This window comes from Amblyomma mixtum, chromosome 2 (assembly GCF_055824585.1).
Source record: "Amblyomma mixtum isolate Tamu chromosome 2, ASM5582458v1, whole genome shotgun sequence".
Classification (NCBI taxonomy): domain Eukaryota; kingdom Metazoa; phylum Arthropoda; class Arachnida; order Ixodida; family Ixodidae; genus Amblyomma; species Amblyomma mixtum.
Window position 1 is genome coordinate 50,753,174 of NC_143013.1, and position 17,542 is coordinate 50,770,715.

At 46.2% G+C, this 17,542-nt stretch overlaps 1 protein-coding gene across 1 annotated transcript; it reads right to left on the minus strand.

Moving 5' to 3' along the window:
- Nucleotides 1–384: 384 nt before the first annotated feature.
- LOC149359326 (uncharacterized) lies at nucleotides 385–1,869 on the minus strand. Its single transcript, XM_089569023.1, has one exon. It carries the CDS (start codon nucleotides 1,852–1,854, stop codon nucleotides 385–387), a length of 1,470 nt encoding a protein of 489 aa, XP_089425149.1. The 5' UTR covers nucleotides 1,855–1,869.
- Between the last annotated feature and the right edge of the window lie 15,673 nt (nucleotides 1,870–17,542).

A 17,542-nucleotide genomic window follows, 5' to 3' on the forward strand; every position in this document is an offset into this window, starting at 1 on the left:
GATGACACGAAATGCACCACCATTCAAAGAAACCCAAACACATTCAAGGAAAGAATCGATAACGATAGGTGTGGTAATGAAATCTTCCTTTATCGCGATGAGAACACCGCCCCCCCTTCGCAATTGTCTATCGCAGCGAAAAAATTTGAAATTGCATGCACTGCTAAAGATGTTGACATCATGAATAGTGTCGTTCAGCCACGTCTCAGTTAGTACCACTAAAGAAGCTTGACATGAATCGATGAAAGATGATAGTGCAATACCGTTAGCTACAACACCTCTAATGTTGGTGTACAAAAACAGCCATTTGTTATCATTACCACAATGTAATTTGGCAGGTGAGGTGGTCGATGAACCCAGATTAACGGAAACGGAGGGAGGACGTCATTCGCCATCCTCGCGCCCTGATACAAGAATGGCTCGACTTTCGTTGGTGTTCCACATGTAAAGATCATCATTAACGAAGAGCTTGTTGAAAACGAGTCGCACTTTATCCCCATCTTTCTTAATAGATTTTGAAAACTGGAGAAGCTTCCGTCGCTTTTCGCGAACGGCTTCGGAGTAATCGCGCGAGATGCTTAAATTAGTGTTTTTTAACTTATAGCCGCGGCTCATGACAGTGTCAACTTCCCTTTCATTAAAAATTTTGGCTATGATAGGCCGCTTTTTCTCGGAAGAAAAGCGGCCCACGCGATGTGCTCTAGAAACAGATTCAACAGTAAGCCCAAGTTTTTCTTTACAAAAGTCATTTACGAGACGTTCAGACTCCTCCCAAGTTTCCGACTTCTCTGGATCATCTATGCCGTAAAATAGAACATTGGATCGCCGAGAGCGATTTTCAAGGTCGTCAATTTTTTCCTGTACAATTGCGAGACCCTTGTCACTGTTCACCACGAGCTCAGGAGATGGTGCGGTTGCAAATTTCTGCTCTAGATCGTGAACTCGCTTTGTTAGTTTTTCTAAGTCAATTCTTAAGTCTGCGTGAATCTGAAGCACTTTGTTGACAGAGTCTTGAAGGACTGCATTGCTAGCTTCAAGGCGTAAGATGGAACCAGCCACAAGGTCCAGCTTTTCCTCTTGAGCCTTAGTCATGGGTCCCGGGTTTAGCTCGACATCGCCTCCCAAAACTAGCAGACACCATAAATAGGATACACCAGCGCGGTAACTTTTCAAAACATGAGGTGGCCACGACACCGCTAAAAGACAGACGTCATCGTCACGGTAAGAATAAGCGTCATAGTAACCAACCTGTAGATACATCAGTGGTGAGCGTGGGATCGCAGTGGCGGTGCCGTGGCCCAGAGGGGCGTCGAAAGGCGCGTACTTTTGTACCGCCCGATCAGCAGTCATAGTCCCACGTTGCCAGACAGAATCGACCACTGCGTCCAGAAGTGGCGGAGCATCCAGAATAGGTGACGCAGGCAAAAAACATGTTGATAGGCCGCAGTCGGTTGACGTACACGCGCCGAGCTGGGAGCTTGTATCGTTGAGGCATTCCGTCTTGTGCATCGTCCATGGCCGGCCCAGGAAAATCAGCAGCAGCACCTGTAGATACATCAGTGGTGAGCGTGGGATCGCAGTGGCGGTGCCGTGGCCCAGAGGGGCGTCGAAAGGCGCGCACTTTTGTACCGCCCGATCAGCAGTCATAGTCCCACGTTGCCAGACAGAATCGACCACTGCGTCCAGAAGTGGCGGAACATCCAGAATAGGTGACGCAGGCAAAAAACATGTTGATAGGCCGCAGTCGGTTGACGTACACGCGCCGAGCTGGGAGCTTGTATCGTTGAGGCATTCCGTCTTGTGCATCGTCCATGGCCGGCCCAGGAAAATCAGCAGCAGCACCTGTAGATACATCAGTGGTGAGCGTGGGATCGCAGTGGCGGTGCCGTGGCCCCTGAACCGGGGCCGTAAGCACTAGTTTTCCAGGAAAGCGAACAATGGTGTCTTCTGCCCAGCAGCACCTTGCTTGACTTGCTCCTCGCGTTCGCACCCCTGCTCTGCGCACAAAAGGGGAGAGCGTGAGGCGGAAGCCAATTGTGGATAACCTAGAGTGCTGGTGAGGAGACGGCACCAGTGTGCCCTAGTGTCAGCGGAAATTTTGGATTCACTGGAAATCCTTTGGGCAACTTTCCTCCCCTATTCCTTATGGGGTCACTCGCGTGCAGCCGGCCGGGAAGGCGCGCTTCCGTGCCAGCTATGCGCGGGCGTTCTCGTGTCCCCAACCCGTGGCGCAAAGTCACAGCCACGGCGGGTTCGGACGAAGTAGGCAACGAACAGAGTACGCTAGGAAACCGTTTATTTACCTAGCGCAAGGCAAAGCACACTGCGGAAGAATGTTCTATCCGATAATAGATGGTTCAGCAGCTTACCAAGTCGTCGTCGACCGGCGATGGATAGTCCGGAGAGGCGCGGGCAGGAGACGGGGTCGGCGGGGCAGTGGGGCAGTCACGCCGCGGCGGCGAGAGAGAGACTTCCAGAGCCTTTGTTCCCGCGCGAGCTCTCCACGACATTGCCCCCCCTTGAGCAACCGGTTGCAATCAAGAGTCGTTCACCCCGTCCCTAAGGCGCCAGGGCGTAGGCGTGATGTCACGTCCGAGCTGGGGTGAGGAGAGTGGCCGCGTGCCCACTCCCCACGCCCGGCGGCGGGCGCTTCGTCGCGTGACTCGGCGCGGGGCGGCGAGGGATATCTGTATATCCCACATCCTTTTCGAAGAATACGAGAACGCCGTCTCAGGCTGTGTGCGAGAGCTTTTGGTGGCAAAACATCTGAAATGTCATTCCATGTCAAACGCACCCACGTTTTCGCTCGACCCTCTTTGATATTTCTGGCTCTTTATTGAACCGTCGATATCCCTGATATCTGATATCTAGCGGGAAAAAAATTTCCTGCCATGTGACAGCCTTTTAAATTCTAGAGACTCTTTGTAAAAATTCAATACAAAATTTTCATTTCCTTTTTGCCGTCGAAATTTTTCGTGGACAACGTATATGAGTAGTATACTTGTATCATGTGTCAAGACATTGCCTGCACAAGGTAATGTTTTTTGTAGTTCGTTTTTCTAGCCCAAAGCGCTCCATTTTGGAAATGTTTTAGACAAGTCCACGCGACATTCGTGAGCAGTATAAAACTTTTAAGAGGCTGGCCATAACATGTACTACATGGCGCAAATTAAGCTTTAGACGAAAATTAATGAGTTGCTTCGGGACGTTCAGCCCTAATAAACTAACTAAAAAAACAATACCAAAGTTGCAGTCAAGTGCAGTGTGCTGCATATTCGGATGAAAATTTACTGACGTGCTCACTGCAAAAATGCAAAATACTATTCCTCTAATAGCTCGTTTTGTTGTTATTTTTTTCAGCACTTTTTATCGAGGTATTTTTTTGTTTTAGTTTAGGAAAAGAATTTGAGGTTGAGCTCCGCAGCGCCGGCCAGTGTTGTCCTGTATTGTCACTTCACTGCAGAACACAACCTCGGCGCTGTCAGACTGCTCGCTTTCCGTGCACTTGTGCACGTGCTCAGGCGTTGCAAATCCGCTTTGAGTAAAGCCGGCAGCACGCTTCTCACGTGCTGTGTTTACGAATCAAGTGACTTAAGGGGGCATCCATAAAAGCAAATATGGTCGCCTCTTAGAAAGAAACGCCCCCGAAAAAAGGTCCCCGAGGAAGCACCGTCTAGGAAAAAATGTCCCCAAGTGAAGAAAAGAATTTTTTCCGGGAACCCACTTGACAGAAAATCGCCCTCTTTATTAGACTCTTCTTCGGATTTGAGAACAGACGAAGGCGTGAAGTATGATGTAATACCGGACCGCGTTGGCAAGCAGTACAGTTCATGCAAAGGAAAACACTTCTAAAGGTGACTTCGCAGAAGCGCCGGACGATCCAGAGACGCACTTGCTCTGGACCACCTCCTTTCACCACCATCATTGTTCTTCATGGACGCCCCGTATCTGTCCGTTGTTTAGTCGCTTCCGTGCCGACTTCGGTAATCGTTGTATATATAGCTTGCATTGTTACAGCTTGCTAAGAAGAAACGCAGTCGAAGCCTTGTTATCACGGTGAAGAAATGCAGCTGGAAGCAAAGAAATACACCAAAGACAAAGACGACTTGGCACTGCTCTATCTTCATGTCCACGGTGGCTTCTTGTGAACGCAAGGCGTCAACCTTTTTCCACGCGGTTGGGTGGCTGTGGCCCAGCATGCTTTCCAGCCTTCTATTTTGAGCTTCTGCATGGTTGTTCGTTCTGTGTCCTCCATCAAGAGTTGCTGCGTGGGCACTCCACATTGAAGGGGGATAGGTGGGAGATGTTCGCCGCAAGGTTACGATGTTGGTAGCTCAATTTATCCTCTTGTAACCGGGAACATATGTGGTATCAGAGTAGTCTACTATTTCTTGGGCAGATTCTGGCATTTAGCCTTTTAGTACTGGCATTCCGTCTTCTATGTCGTTAAGCAGCAAGAAAGCAAGAACGTCCAGCGTTCCCATGAATGCACGGAATTCTTTGTCTTGCCTAGAAAGGTTCGCCAAACAGAGCTCTTGAATTTTTCGCCAGGTGCTTTGGCACAAGTGGAAAAAGCACGCCTTTATGGTAACGCCTTCTCAAAACACTGCCTTGACAGCATTCATGGTCGCCCTTTCTAAGTCGCACATAACAAGTTCCGGGTACAGAACCAATCCAAGGAGTTCGCACCGGTCACGACGGAACCTGCACAGCTCTTCGTAGGCTTCCTGATTTTTCCTTGTCATGAAGGCGTAAGCAACTGATGCAACGCCCTCGCTGTGTGGTACAAGAATAAAAAATAGCTGCAGGAATCCCTTGCATGCGAGATCGAAGTTCCCATGCATGAACCATGTGCTGCTCTCGGCTAGCAACTTCAAGCAAGTTGTACTGGCAAATACAAGTAGTCGGTTTTCACAATCTGTACCATTATCGTAGCATAGGAAGGGTTATGGCTTGTACCGGAAGTCATAGTCGACGGTGGCTGAACAAAGGCCCCTGAGGCTGCTAGGATTCGCAGGGTAGATTTTGCTCCGCTGTTTGGGGACATTTTTTCCTACTTCGCAAATGTACTGTGTACTGTGTGCGAGCTGTTTTTTCAAGGAAAGCTGTTCATGGTAGTGTACAGCTACTCTTGTTTGTAACCTCGCATTAGCTAAATTTGCATGTCAACGCGTACAGGACAACAAGCTTTTCGGTGCTCATAGCCCATCTTCTGTGGCACAAACTGGGAAGAATTGGTGTGTGGCTATGTGTGATCCATCTGATATGCCAACTGTGATCTGTCAGATTTACATGTAGTCGAGTCAGCTCTTTGTATGACACTTTTTTTTTTGCCACGTCGATCTTTGTTGCAACTTGACCATGTGTCCTTGTGGCTGAAGATTAATGCAGAGCTGACAGGGCATAGTTTTGCAGGTCACCAGAGTCAGTATGCGAGCGTCCACTAAAATGTGCCGTACATGGTTTCCCATTAGCAAGAAGAAGGAGATTAGAGGCAGCACCTTTTGTAGCTGCTGTTGCATGTATAATACTAGCTGCTTTGGTTAAGGCACCTGTTCCACGTGTCAAGTTTAGTTTCAGTGAGTTGTTTGCATTTTAATCTTACGACTATCTTTGTTGTGGTTATGATAAAATGGAAGCTAGACTGCCTCCCTGTTGTGAATATAATGGCTTCTAAAGAAAGGTTCCCACCTTCTTTCAAACTGCTGTTTAGAGGTACTAAGTTTTTTGTCAAAGTTCTGTCCTTCGAAAACAAAGCTGTGTGCATGCTTTCGAGTGATTTTTCAACAGTTGCCTAGGAGAAGGAAGGTTTTTTTTTGTTTGTTTGAAGCGATGTTTGTTGCCTCAGGCCATCAAAGGTTTTGTAATGATGGATGACGAGCATGCTTAAATAAATGAAAAAGGTTCGCTGATTTAATGAAGTCGAGGAGTGAAGATGATGTCGTCCCTTCTTCCAAGCGGTATACGAGTCAGGTTTTAACATGCGCCGGATTTACTTTTGGTTTGGAGGCATTTTTTTCCAGCCATTTCGAGTCATCAAGATGTGATTTTTAATGACCAAAGTTATTGGGAGCTCCTTTTGTCAGTTTATTCATTTTGCTTTCTCTCGCATTTTTCGTTAGTCATAATTGCTGTATTTTTTTAATGTTTGCGTTGCCCTTTAGCCCGCAGTTTTTTGTTGCTGTTATTACTTGAATTGAACTGTTCTTGCTTCAACACAATTGTTCTTTTTTTATCTACTCTTCTTTCGTGTCGGCATGTTGCTCTAAATGCAGTACTTCAGCCACTTCGTTGTCATTGTTTGTTTTTTTTCTTCGCATTTGGTTGAGTATCTGCTTGTTAGTTACTCTGTTGTCACTAAGCACTGGAAACCTAATGCTGCTATTTACTGTTATTTCTTCATGCCAGTCTGTCTTTAAATTGCATGCATCTACAAATTCCCTTGAATGATGTCCGTTTTGTTGAGTTCTGCGTTGAAATCCAGTTGATCTGTCGAAAATTGGCTTGATGGCAACTATAATAGTTATGCCATCAGAAAAAGGTGACCTTTATTCAGAAAGCAGCAGTTGACTTCATGTACCTCAAACTTTATGGTCACCATTGTTGCAGGCATTTGTGTCGCTGTTTTCTATAAAAAGGGCTGAATAATTACTGGGTGTTGGAAGACATTGGATCGCTTTTGCAACCAAGCCGCACGTATGGTAGATGGTTTCTGCTGTACTACCTGTTCATGTTACTTACAATGGGCATGTTTGGTAGCGTCGCACAAGACTGTATAACACATTGGCACTACATTGTGTATGTGGACTCATCGATACACATTTATGTGTAGTAAATTGTTTTGGATACACTGAACATTCTTTTCATGTGGCTGGAAAAGGGTTTTATTGCTTTGGTCTCCGGTGCCTTCCTTAACAACTTTAAACTTGGATTGGTGATCCCTGGTTCTGAATACATTCTCCCAAGGAATGCTCATGCAGAAAGCAAGGTGCCCACCAAAGGCAAGCTTGAGCAAAAAAGCGAGATGTGCACATGCTTCCTTGTCCGCTGCTGTGATTGTGTGGCGGCTGGCGCTGTGTGTTCAGAGGGGGCCGCTCTAGTCTTCATTCCTGTGAATTTAGCTCTGCGTGCTCGTGAACTGAACAGTCCGTTAAGTCTTGTATGTTACAGTAGTTATCAGTAATAAACCAACTTGTGTTATCCTGTTCTTCAGTTTCTCATTTTTGTTTGTACTAGATCTGTCCTCCAGTGCTATTACTTGCTTAAGTGAATATTGAAATCTGTAATCTTTTTTATTCAAATGGCACAACGCTTGAAAACAAACCTTGCAAAGAAGGTGGCTTACAAATTTCCCGAAGTGGTTCATAACATTTGCAGTAGTAGTGCCTTTGCAAGATGGGATGCCGTTTGTTCAAACTTCCACATGACGATGCAGGAAAGAAGATGGAAAAAATAGCTAGACAAGTGTTGGAGCTGGCACATGGGACAACAATTCACGAAGTAGCTTCAGTACAAACCTAACGATGGCATGCTACATCTACTTTCTATTGCTTTCAGGTTGGGCTGATCATCGATTCTGAGCAACCATGGCTGTGTTGCAGTCCCGACGGCAGTGTGACATCGGGCGGCACATTTCAACTTATTGAAATTAAGGGTCCTTACAGTCTAAGGAACAAGCGTTTGATTGACCCAGACAAAGAAATCAGCTATGTGCCATCTATTATGTGAATGGACACTTACAGTTGCGTAAAAACCATTCGTACTACACGCAGGTAATGATACTGCTGTATGTCCTGAGAATCTACATTTATTTACTTTATGCCTATTGTCCTCAGAGAAGCATAGCTATAACAATCAAACAGGACGAAGCATTTCTCACCGAGTATATACCAAAGTTAGAGGACTCTTATTTCAGCTATCTCCTGAGAGCACTGATTAAATGAATGCCCAACGGCATTTTGTAAATAATGTACAAAGCTCCCCCTGTCCTTTCATGCTGTCGTTACCGCTGACTATCGCTGTCTGCAAACTGAACGAGAGTTGCATCACGGCCGTGCTCCATCCAGGTGGCCGTGGTTGCATCCACCTTTCGCCCCCTTCGTTAACCAGATGGCGCGCGCTCTCCCCAAACTGCAGCTTATGTGCAGATTCATACATATAGACCTTCGTTTTCGGGTTTTACTCTTTTTGTAACTGGAGAGGGGGACCATTGGGAAATATTTTGACTTTAGTTTCGGGTAAAAATTGCAATATTCAGCAAAAAGTTCCATACTCTGGGTTTTTAAAGGGACCCCGAAATGATTTCGATGGGCGTATTCTAGTGCAACAGATCTGTAGAGGTGGCCTTTGCAGGTATTTAAGTCAAGTTTGAAAGCTGCGTGGACCCTATAATTATTTTTTTCAATACCTCTGCTCGCAATAGCTCACAACCGATTAGGGCGACACCTCACCAAGCCCGTCCCAAAATGCCCACTGACGTCCCGATGACGTCAGTGGGCATCCGGCCAGTTTGAAGGCTCGCCCAGACTGCCCACTGACGTCATCGGAGTGAGGGACACGCACAGAGGAAAAAAAAACACAGGAGACGTCGTCCGGCGATAGCCTTGAAGCCTATACATAAAAAGTAAAAAGGAGAGAGTGTCCATCTGGATCACGAAACCCCACCTAGAGGAAATTCTAGGTGGCGTTGGATCCCGCCACGTGATAGCGTACGGTAATATGTATGCCCGCTACGCGGAGCAGCGCGGCAAATAAACTATCAACCTCCTTGCTGTAGACGTCCGCACCATACGCTGCGCAGACGCTCACACTAAAACATACCAACGCCGAAACATTAGGGTACAGTGCCTAATTAGGGAGGGAGCGGCTTCACGTGCACTTGGCGAGCGAAGGCTGGCCCCTTGGCGTCGCGCTCTCTCCTTAGTTTTTTTTTTTTTTCGTCCATAGGGACATGGCGCGGCAAGTTGTCGCCCTAATCGGGTGCGAGCTATTGCGAACAGCAATTTTTTAAAATTATTTCTACATTATAGGGTCCACGCAGAGCTTTCAAATTTGACTCGAATACCCGCAAAGGCCACCTCTACAGATATGTTGCACTAGAATATGCCAATCGAAATCATTTCACGGTAACTTTAACGGGAACACAATATTTGTGCAAAGAAATTGTGTGCGAATAAGTTTGCGGGGATAGGGAAGCCTCATCTGGCACATGACAGGGTTTACTGGAGAGATTTAGGAGAGGCCTTTGTCCTCCAGTAGGTGTAGTCAGGCTGATGTGCTCTCTGTCGGTCATGAAAAATGTGCTATGTCAAGCCCATGATGGACTTTCGCAGGAACGAGGCGCTGTCAAACACTCCCCATCTGGGTGAGTTCAAGCTTCGAAATGGCTTTTGTGAAGCGTACGAAATGTCATGCATGTTGTTGGAGGAATGTGCCTCTCATCTCACAATGAATGCAGCGCATTTACTACTCAGTAACTGGTACAATCTTTTCGGACACTGTTGACAAGCGCATGCAAGCCCTCAAATAGTGTGTTGTGTTGTGCTAGGTTTAGTGGCGCACAAGTTTAAGAACATCATGCGACAAGCTCAAGGTAATAGAATGCTTTTTTCTCGGCAATTTTGTAAAAAAGAGTGTAGCTCAACGATGGTATAAAGGGCTTAAAGAGGCTCTAATAAAGTTTCAGTATGTTAAAGAACGTTGCTTCACGAATATTGTCCCGCAAGATTTTTTGTAATGCCCTTTGTAGAGGCTGAGTTATCTGCAGTCAAACTGAATTTCAGCATCTTCGCGCCTTTCCCTCTTCTCTCGTCACTTTTCGCACGCTGGAAGGTCGGCGCTCCTCAGCCGGCCCCACCTCCGGGGGCGGAGTTTACCGACTCCGCCGGGGCTACGCGGTGTATTGGCCGTGGCCGTGGTAGCTGCCTGACGTCTGAAAGAATCTAACCAATACTCATCTCTCAACTTGTATACGCTGGTGCGAGCTACGGTGGAGGGAGCGAGCATTTAAAAAGTCACCGGTAAGGGCTCGCCAACTTTCTTGCGTGATTGTGGATTCTCTGCTACGTGTAGAAAGGTAGTATTTCAATCAGGTGCTCAGGACAACAAAATGTAGTGATTGAGAGTTGATGTGCTCTCCTCGGAAGGTGTTTCGGAGCCTCTTTAATTAAAAGTTATTTCGTACTACCTAGTGATCACAAAGGACAAACATTTTATAAATGGCACAAGCTTAAAGGACGTTGGGTAACCTCAGCGGCCATCCTTGGCTGGCCAAGGATCTTAGGCAATGAACCTTCTTCCCAGGAAGGAGAAAGTCGCTGAGGTTAAGTTCGTTTTAATAAATTGACTACATTTTATCTCATATAGAAAGATCCTGAGATCCTTGGCTGGCCAAGGATCTTAGGCAATCAACCTTCTTCCCAGGAAGGAGAAAGTCTCTGAGGTTCTGTTTGTTTAATAAATTGACTACATTTTATCTCATATAGAAAAATCCTGAGATCCTTGGCTGGCCAAGGATCTTAGGCAATCAACCTTCTTCCCAGGAAGGAGAAAGTCGCTGAGGTTCTGTTTGTTTAATAAATTGACTACATTTTATCTCATATACAAAAATCCTGAGATCCTTGGCTGGCCAAAGATCTTACGCAATCAACCTTCTTCTCAGGAAGGAGAAAGTCGCTGAGGTTCTGTTTGTTTAATAAATTGATTACATTTTATCTCATATAAAAAGATCCTGAGATCCTTGGCTGGCCAAGAAGCTTAGGCAATCAACCTTCTTCCCAGGAAGGAGAACGTCGCTGAGGTTCTGCTTGTTTAATAAATTGACTACATTTCATCTCATATACAAAAATCTTGAGATCCTTGGCTGGGCAAGGATCTTAGGCAATCAACCTTCTTCCCAGGAAGGAGAAAGTCGCTGAGGTTCTGTTCGTTTTAATAAATTGACTACATTTTATCTATGCACAGTTTGTTTAAAACTTGTGTTCCGTTTAAAAATTTAAAAACACGTGACGTCAAGAAGAGCATCTTCACCTAAGAGCAGTGTTGAATGGAATGGCTCGAGTTCATTGTAAAACACAGCAAAATATTTTTAGAGCGGAAGTTCTACCACAAGGTCATGTCGCTCCGAAGAATGACCTTCAAGCGGCGGAGCGGGGGTGTGGCGAAGCACATCCCTTCAGCATTATAATTTCGATAGTAAGTGCAGTCAGACAGGTTGGGAGGAAGAGGGTAGAGGCGACTGACTAGCTGCCGCACGCCAATGGCGGTAGCGCATTAATCAAGCCTTCGACGCGAGAGCGAAATTCCTGGCAGTGGGTGGCGGCGCCGAGAAAGGGTGTAGGCGCCGCAGTTCCGCCGCAGTGGCTCACGCTCGTCTACTCATCCGGAGTACCCTGGTTTGAATCCGATCGCGGCGGCCGCGTTTCGATGGAGGCGAAACGCAAAAGGCGCCCGTGTGCTGTGCGATGTCAGCGCATGTTAAAGATCCTCAGGCGGTCGAAATTATTCCGGAGACTCCACTACGGCACCTCTTTCTCTCTTTCAATCCCACCTTCTTCCCGCTAGCGCAAGCCTTCCAGCGTTCTCTAGAACAATATTTTCATAAGCTTCTTTTATTGCGAAAGCAATAAAACGCCAGGTCTAACCGCTCGTCCCGTGGTCTGTGGACCCCCTGCTCCTCGAGAAGCCGCCGCCGCGCCTATCAGATGGTGTGACGTCAGCCTCTCCGTTGCTATGGCGACGCGTGATGTCAGCTTGCTTTCTCCACCACAGCAGGAGGCGGTAGACTGGCGCAGACTACAAACCGGTACCTACCCACACCTTCACAAACTACACAATATTTCCCTACACAATATGCAGACGAATGTCCGTGGTGTCAGGGTAAACCTACACTAGAACATATCACATGGACCTGCCCTAAGGCAGACTTAGAGCCAAGAATAAACCCGAGTGTGATGCAGTGGGAGCACTTGCTGGCCAGCGAGGACGAGGAAGCGCAACGATTCCTTATGCGCCGAGCCACGATGGCAGCAGTCAAGTGCGGCATCCTGGACCAAGGATCGACCACGGCGCCCAGTGACCCGTAAGGGTCACGAACACCAATTTATTGACAATAAAGTTTTTTCCATCCATCCATCCATCCACCACAGCCTGGAGAAGCTGCTCGTGCCGCGCTCCTCGAGGAGACTCGCCATGGAAGTCACCGACGAAGAGTCTATATCTGAATCTAGTTGCTCTACTGCTTCTATTCCTTTCGCAACCAACCAGGTTTAACCAGAGCTAAACCACACCAATTTTTTGCCGTGGGTCGCCACCGCACGACCAAGTTTACGCTAGCGCTGTCGTCCTCGCGCTCTTTTCGCTATCGCCTTCGATCCTGCTCTGCGTTCCCTCTATCTAATCCTCCGATGCGCTCAATCGCTCGGTTACGCCGAGGCACGTCGCTCAACGCAGTAACGGCCGCCTCAGACATGCACTGTAAAAAAAAAACAAGTCCTAAGTGTTCCTTTAACTTGTGCACTTCCGCTTCTGCGCTGCTGATTATTCGATACAAACGCACAGGAGGCACGTAAACGACAGACACAAAGCCGTTAAGCCATTGGAGGGGAAATTAAGGCTGCTCGCCTAGATGGCACGCATATTTAACAGCTTCATTTTAAACATGAAACAAGCTTGCAAAGACAATATCGTAAGAATTTGTCTGCCAAAGCTGTGACAGAAACAGTTGCTTGCGTACAGGGTCGTCCACTCTTAGTTAGTACGCGTTAGCGCGTGGCCGCACTCTTCAGAGGGCCACCGCGTGCGACACAGTCGCTCACCGCAGCAAAGTGGCGCAGGAGAATGTTTACCTGGACATGGTGCTTCGCGTCATCTGCCACTTCGCTTCGACGCGCAGCCATTTCGGACGCAGTGACCCTCCAAAGAGGGCGGCCACACGCTAGCGCATTCTAACTAAGAGTGGACGGCCCTGTACATGGTTATGAAGCATTGTTTAGTGAATGGGCGAAAAGCTTTTGTACTAAAGTTAGCTTATTATGCCACGACCACTGTGTTTGCCAAGCTCAAAAGAATATGGGTAGATCGCTCTAACAAACTCTCTATGCGAATGCAGTTCACCTGTGAACGAATCATCCCGCCATCCAATCCACCAAGAAAGATCGATGAATGGTAAGAGTCACGTTTGAGGGCGGAGGGGGGGGGGGGGGCGCTACAAGGCCCAGAAATTTATTTTTCTTTCTTTAAACTTTTTCTTCAATAAACAGCGTTTCCGAACATGTTGGCTTAAAATCACGTGCACTTTGTTGCAGCAACACCTAAAAAAATGAACATATCTTCAAGTGCTTTCACAATTATTAAATGATTCTGTGAGCATGACATTCAACCAAGAAACATCCAAGCGTTGTGAAATTTGAAAAAAAAAAAATATTTAAATATTCACTTAAGCAAGTAATAGCACTGGAGGACAGATCTTATACAAACAAAAACGAGAAACTGAAGAACAGGATAACACAAGTTAGTTTATTATTGACGACTACTGCAACGTACAAGACTTAACGGACTGTTCAGTTCACGAGCACGCACAGCTAAATTCACAGGAATGAAGACTAGAGCGGCCCCCTCTGAACACGCAGCGTAAGCCGCCACGCTTGCTTCTGGTGGGCACCTTGCTTTCTGCTCGAGCATTCTTTGGGAGAATGTGTTCAGAACCAGGGATCAAATATCCAAGTTTAAAGTTGTTACGGAGGGCACCGGAGAGCAAAAACCTTTTCCAGCCACACGAAAAGAATTTTCAGTGTATCCAAAACAAATTACTTCGCATAAATGTGTATTCGATGAGTCTACGTATACAACGTAGTGCCAACGCCTTGTGCAGTCTTATGCGGTGCTACCAAACATGTTCATGGTAAGTAACATGTACAGCAGATACCATCTATACATACCTGTGGCTGGTTGCAAAGCTATCATGCAACAATGGGGACCATAAAGTTCAACGTGCATTAAGTGAACTGCTGCTTTCTGAATCAAGGCCACCTTTTTCATATGACATAAGTATGATAGCTGCCATCAAGCCGATTTTCAACACATCAAATGGATTTCATCGCAGAACTAAACAAAACGGACATCATTCAAGGGCATTTGTAGATAGATGGAATGGAAAGACAGACTGGCATGAAAAAACAACAGTAAACAGCAATATTGCGTTTCCAGAGCTTAACGACAACAGAGTCACTACGAAGCAGATACTCAACCAAATGGGAAGAAAAAAAACCTAACAATGACAACGAAGTGGCTGAAGTACTGCATTTAGAGCAACATGCCGACACGAAAGAAGAGTACACAAAAAAAAGAACAATTGTGTTGAAGCAAGAACATTTCAATTCAAGTAATAACAGCAACAAAAACTGCGGGCAAAAGGGCAACGCAAACATAAAAAAAAATACAGCAATTATGACTAACGAAAAATGCGAGAGAAAGCAAAATCAATAAACTGACAAAAGGAGCTCCCAATAACCTTTCTTTAGAAGCCATTATATTCACAACAGGGAGGCAGTCAAGCTTCCATTTTATCATAACTTCAACAAAGATAGTCGTAAGGTTAAAATGCAAACAACTCACTGAAACTAAACTTGACGCGTGGAACAGGTGCCTTGACCAAAGCAGCTAGTATTATACATGCAACAGCAGCTACAAAAGGTGCTACCTCTAATCTCCTTCTTCTTGCTAATGGAAAACCATGTACGGCCCATTTTAGTGGACGCTCGCATACTGACTCTGGTGACCTGCAAAACTATGCCCTGTCAGCTCTGCATTAATCTTCAGCCACAAGGACACATGGTCAAGTTGCAACAAAAGATCGACGTGGCAAAAAAAAAGTGTCATACAAAGAGCTGACTCGACTACATGTAAATCTGACAGATCACAGTTGACATATCAGATGGATCACACATAGCCACACACCAATTCTTCCCAGTTTGTGCCACAGAAGATGGGCTATGAGCACCGAAAAGCTTGTTGTCCTGTACGCGTTGACATGCAAATTTAGCTAGTGCGAGGTTACAAAGAAGAGTAGCTGTACACTACCATGAACAGCTTTCCTTGAAAAAACAGCTCGCACACAGTACACAGTAGATTTGCGAAGTAGGAAAAAATGTCCCCAAACAGCGGAGCAAAATCTACCCTGCGAATCCTAGCAGCCTAAGGGGCCAAATTTGTTTAGCCACCGTCGACTATGACTTCCGGTACAGCCGGCCAAAACTTTAGCTGGCGTGAGCGAGGGCCGCGTTTTCTGTGCTCCTGCGCTTTGGGAAGAAGCAAACTTGTGGAAATCTCAATATTAAGCACGGGCTTAATAAGCCTGTGCTTAAATTTGATATTTTCGCAAGTTTGCTCCGTAATAAGCTGCAGGAGCACGGAAAACGCGGCCGTCACGCACGCCAGCTAAAGATTTGGCTGGCTGTACAAGCCAGAACCCTTCCTATGCTACGATAATGGTACAGATTGTGAAAACCGACTACTTGTATTTGCCAGTACAACTTGCTTGAAGTTGCTAGCCGAGAGCAGCACATGGTTCATGCATGGGAACTTCGATCTCGCACGCAAGGGATTCCTGCAGCTATTTTTTATTCTTGTACCACACAGCGAGGGCGTTGCATCAGTTGCTTACGCCTTCATGACAAGGAAAAATCAGGAAACCTACGAAGAGCTGTGCAGGTTCCGTCGTGACCGGTGCGAACTCCTTGGATTGGTTCTGTACCCGGAACTTGTTATGTGCGACTTTGAAAGGGCGACCATGAATGCTGTCAAGGCAGTGTTTTGAGAAGGCGTTACCATAAAGGCGTGCTTTTTCCACTTGTGCCAAAGCACCTGGCGAAAAATTCAAGAGCTCTGTTTGGCGAACCTTTCTAGGCAAGACAAAAATTCCGTGCATTCATTGGAACGCTGGACGTTCTTGCTTTCTTGCTGCTTAACGACATAGAAGACGGAATGCCAGTACTAAAAGGCTAAATGCCAGAATCTGCCCAAGAAATAGTAGACTACTCTGATACCACATATGTTCCCGGTTACAAGAGGATAAATTGAGCTACCAACATCGTAACCTTGCGGCGAACATCTCCCACCTATCCCCCTTCAATGTGGAGTGCCCACGCAGCAACTCTTGATGGAGGACACAAAACGAACAACCATGCAGAAGCTCAAAATAGAAGGCTGGAAAGCATGCTGGTCCACAGCCACCCAACCGCGTGGAAAAAGGTTGACGCCTTGCCTTCACAAGAAGCCACCGTGGCCATGAAGATAGAGCAGTGCCAAGTCGTCTTTGTCTTTGGTGTATTTCTTTGTTTCCAGCTGCATTTCTTCACCGTGATAACAAGGCTTGGACTGCGTTTCTTCTTAGCAAGCTGTAACAATGCAAGCTATATATACAACGATTACCGAAGTCGGTACGGAAGCGACTAAACAACGGACAGATACGGGGCGTCCATGAATAACAATGATGGTGGTGAAAGGGAGGTGGTCCAGAGCAAGTGCGTCTCTCGATCGTTCGGCGCTTCTGCGAATTCACCTTTAGAAGTGTTTTCCTTTGCATGAACTGCACTGCTTGCCAACGCGGTCCGGTATTACATCACACTTCACGCCTTCGTCTGTTCTCAAATTCGAAGAAGAGTCTAATAAAGAGGGCGATTTTCTGTCAAGTGGGTTCCTGGAAAAAAATTCTTTTCTTCACTTGGGGACATTTTTTCCTAGACGGTGCTTCCTCGGGGACCTTTTTTCGGGGAGGTTTCTTTCTAAGAGGCGACCATATTTGCTTTTATGGATGCCCCCTTGAGTCACTTGATTCGTAAACACAGCACGTGAGAAGCGTGCTGCCGGCTTTACTCAAAGCGGATTTGCAACGCCTGAGCACGTGCACGGAAAGAGAGCAGTCTGACAGCGCCGAGGTTGTGTTCTGCAGTTAAGTGACAATACAGGACAACACTGGCCGGAGCTGCGGAGCTCAACCTCAAATTTTTTTCCTAAACTAAAACAAAAAAATACCTCGATAAAAAGTGCTGAAAAAAATAACAACAAAACGAGCTATTAAAGGAATAGTATTTTGCATTTTTGCAGTGTGCACGTCAGTAAATTTTCATCCGAATATGCAGCACACTACACTTTATTGCAACTTTGGTATTGTTTTTTTTTCTGGACATTATGCTGATTAATTTTAGTCTAAAGATTTGCGCCATGTAGTATATGTTATATCCAGCCTCTTAAGTTTTATATTACTACCGATTGTTGCGTCCAAAATGCAGCGGTTTGGGCTAGAAAAATGAACCACAAAAACATTACCTAGCTTGCGCAGGCAACGTCTTGACACATACTTGAAGGAATTTTTGAGCGCTAAAAAACCACGGAAAAAGGACGAACACACGGGACGAAGCGCTTTAGCGCTCAAAAATTTAGTTTTTTAGCGCTCAAAAATTCCTTCAAGTATGTATTTCCAACTAGCCCCAGTAGTAGCTCTTGACACATGATTCAAAAATGCTACTCATATACGTTATCCACG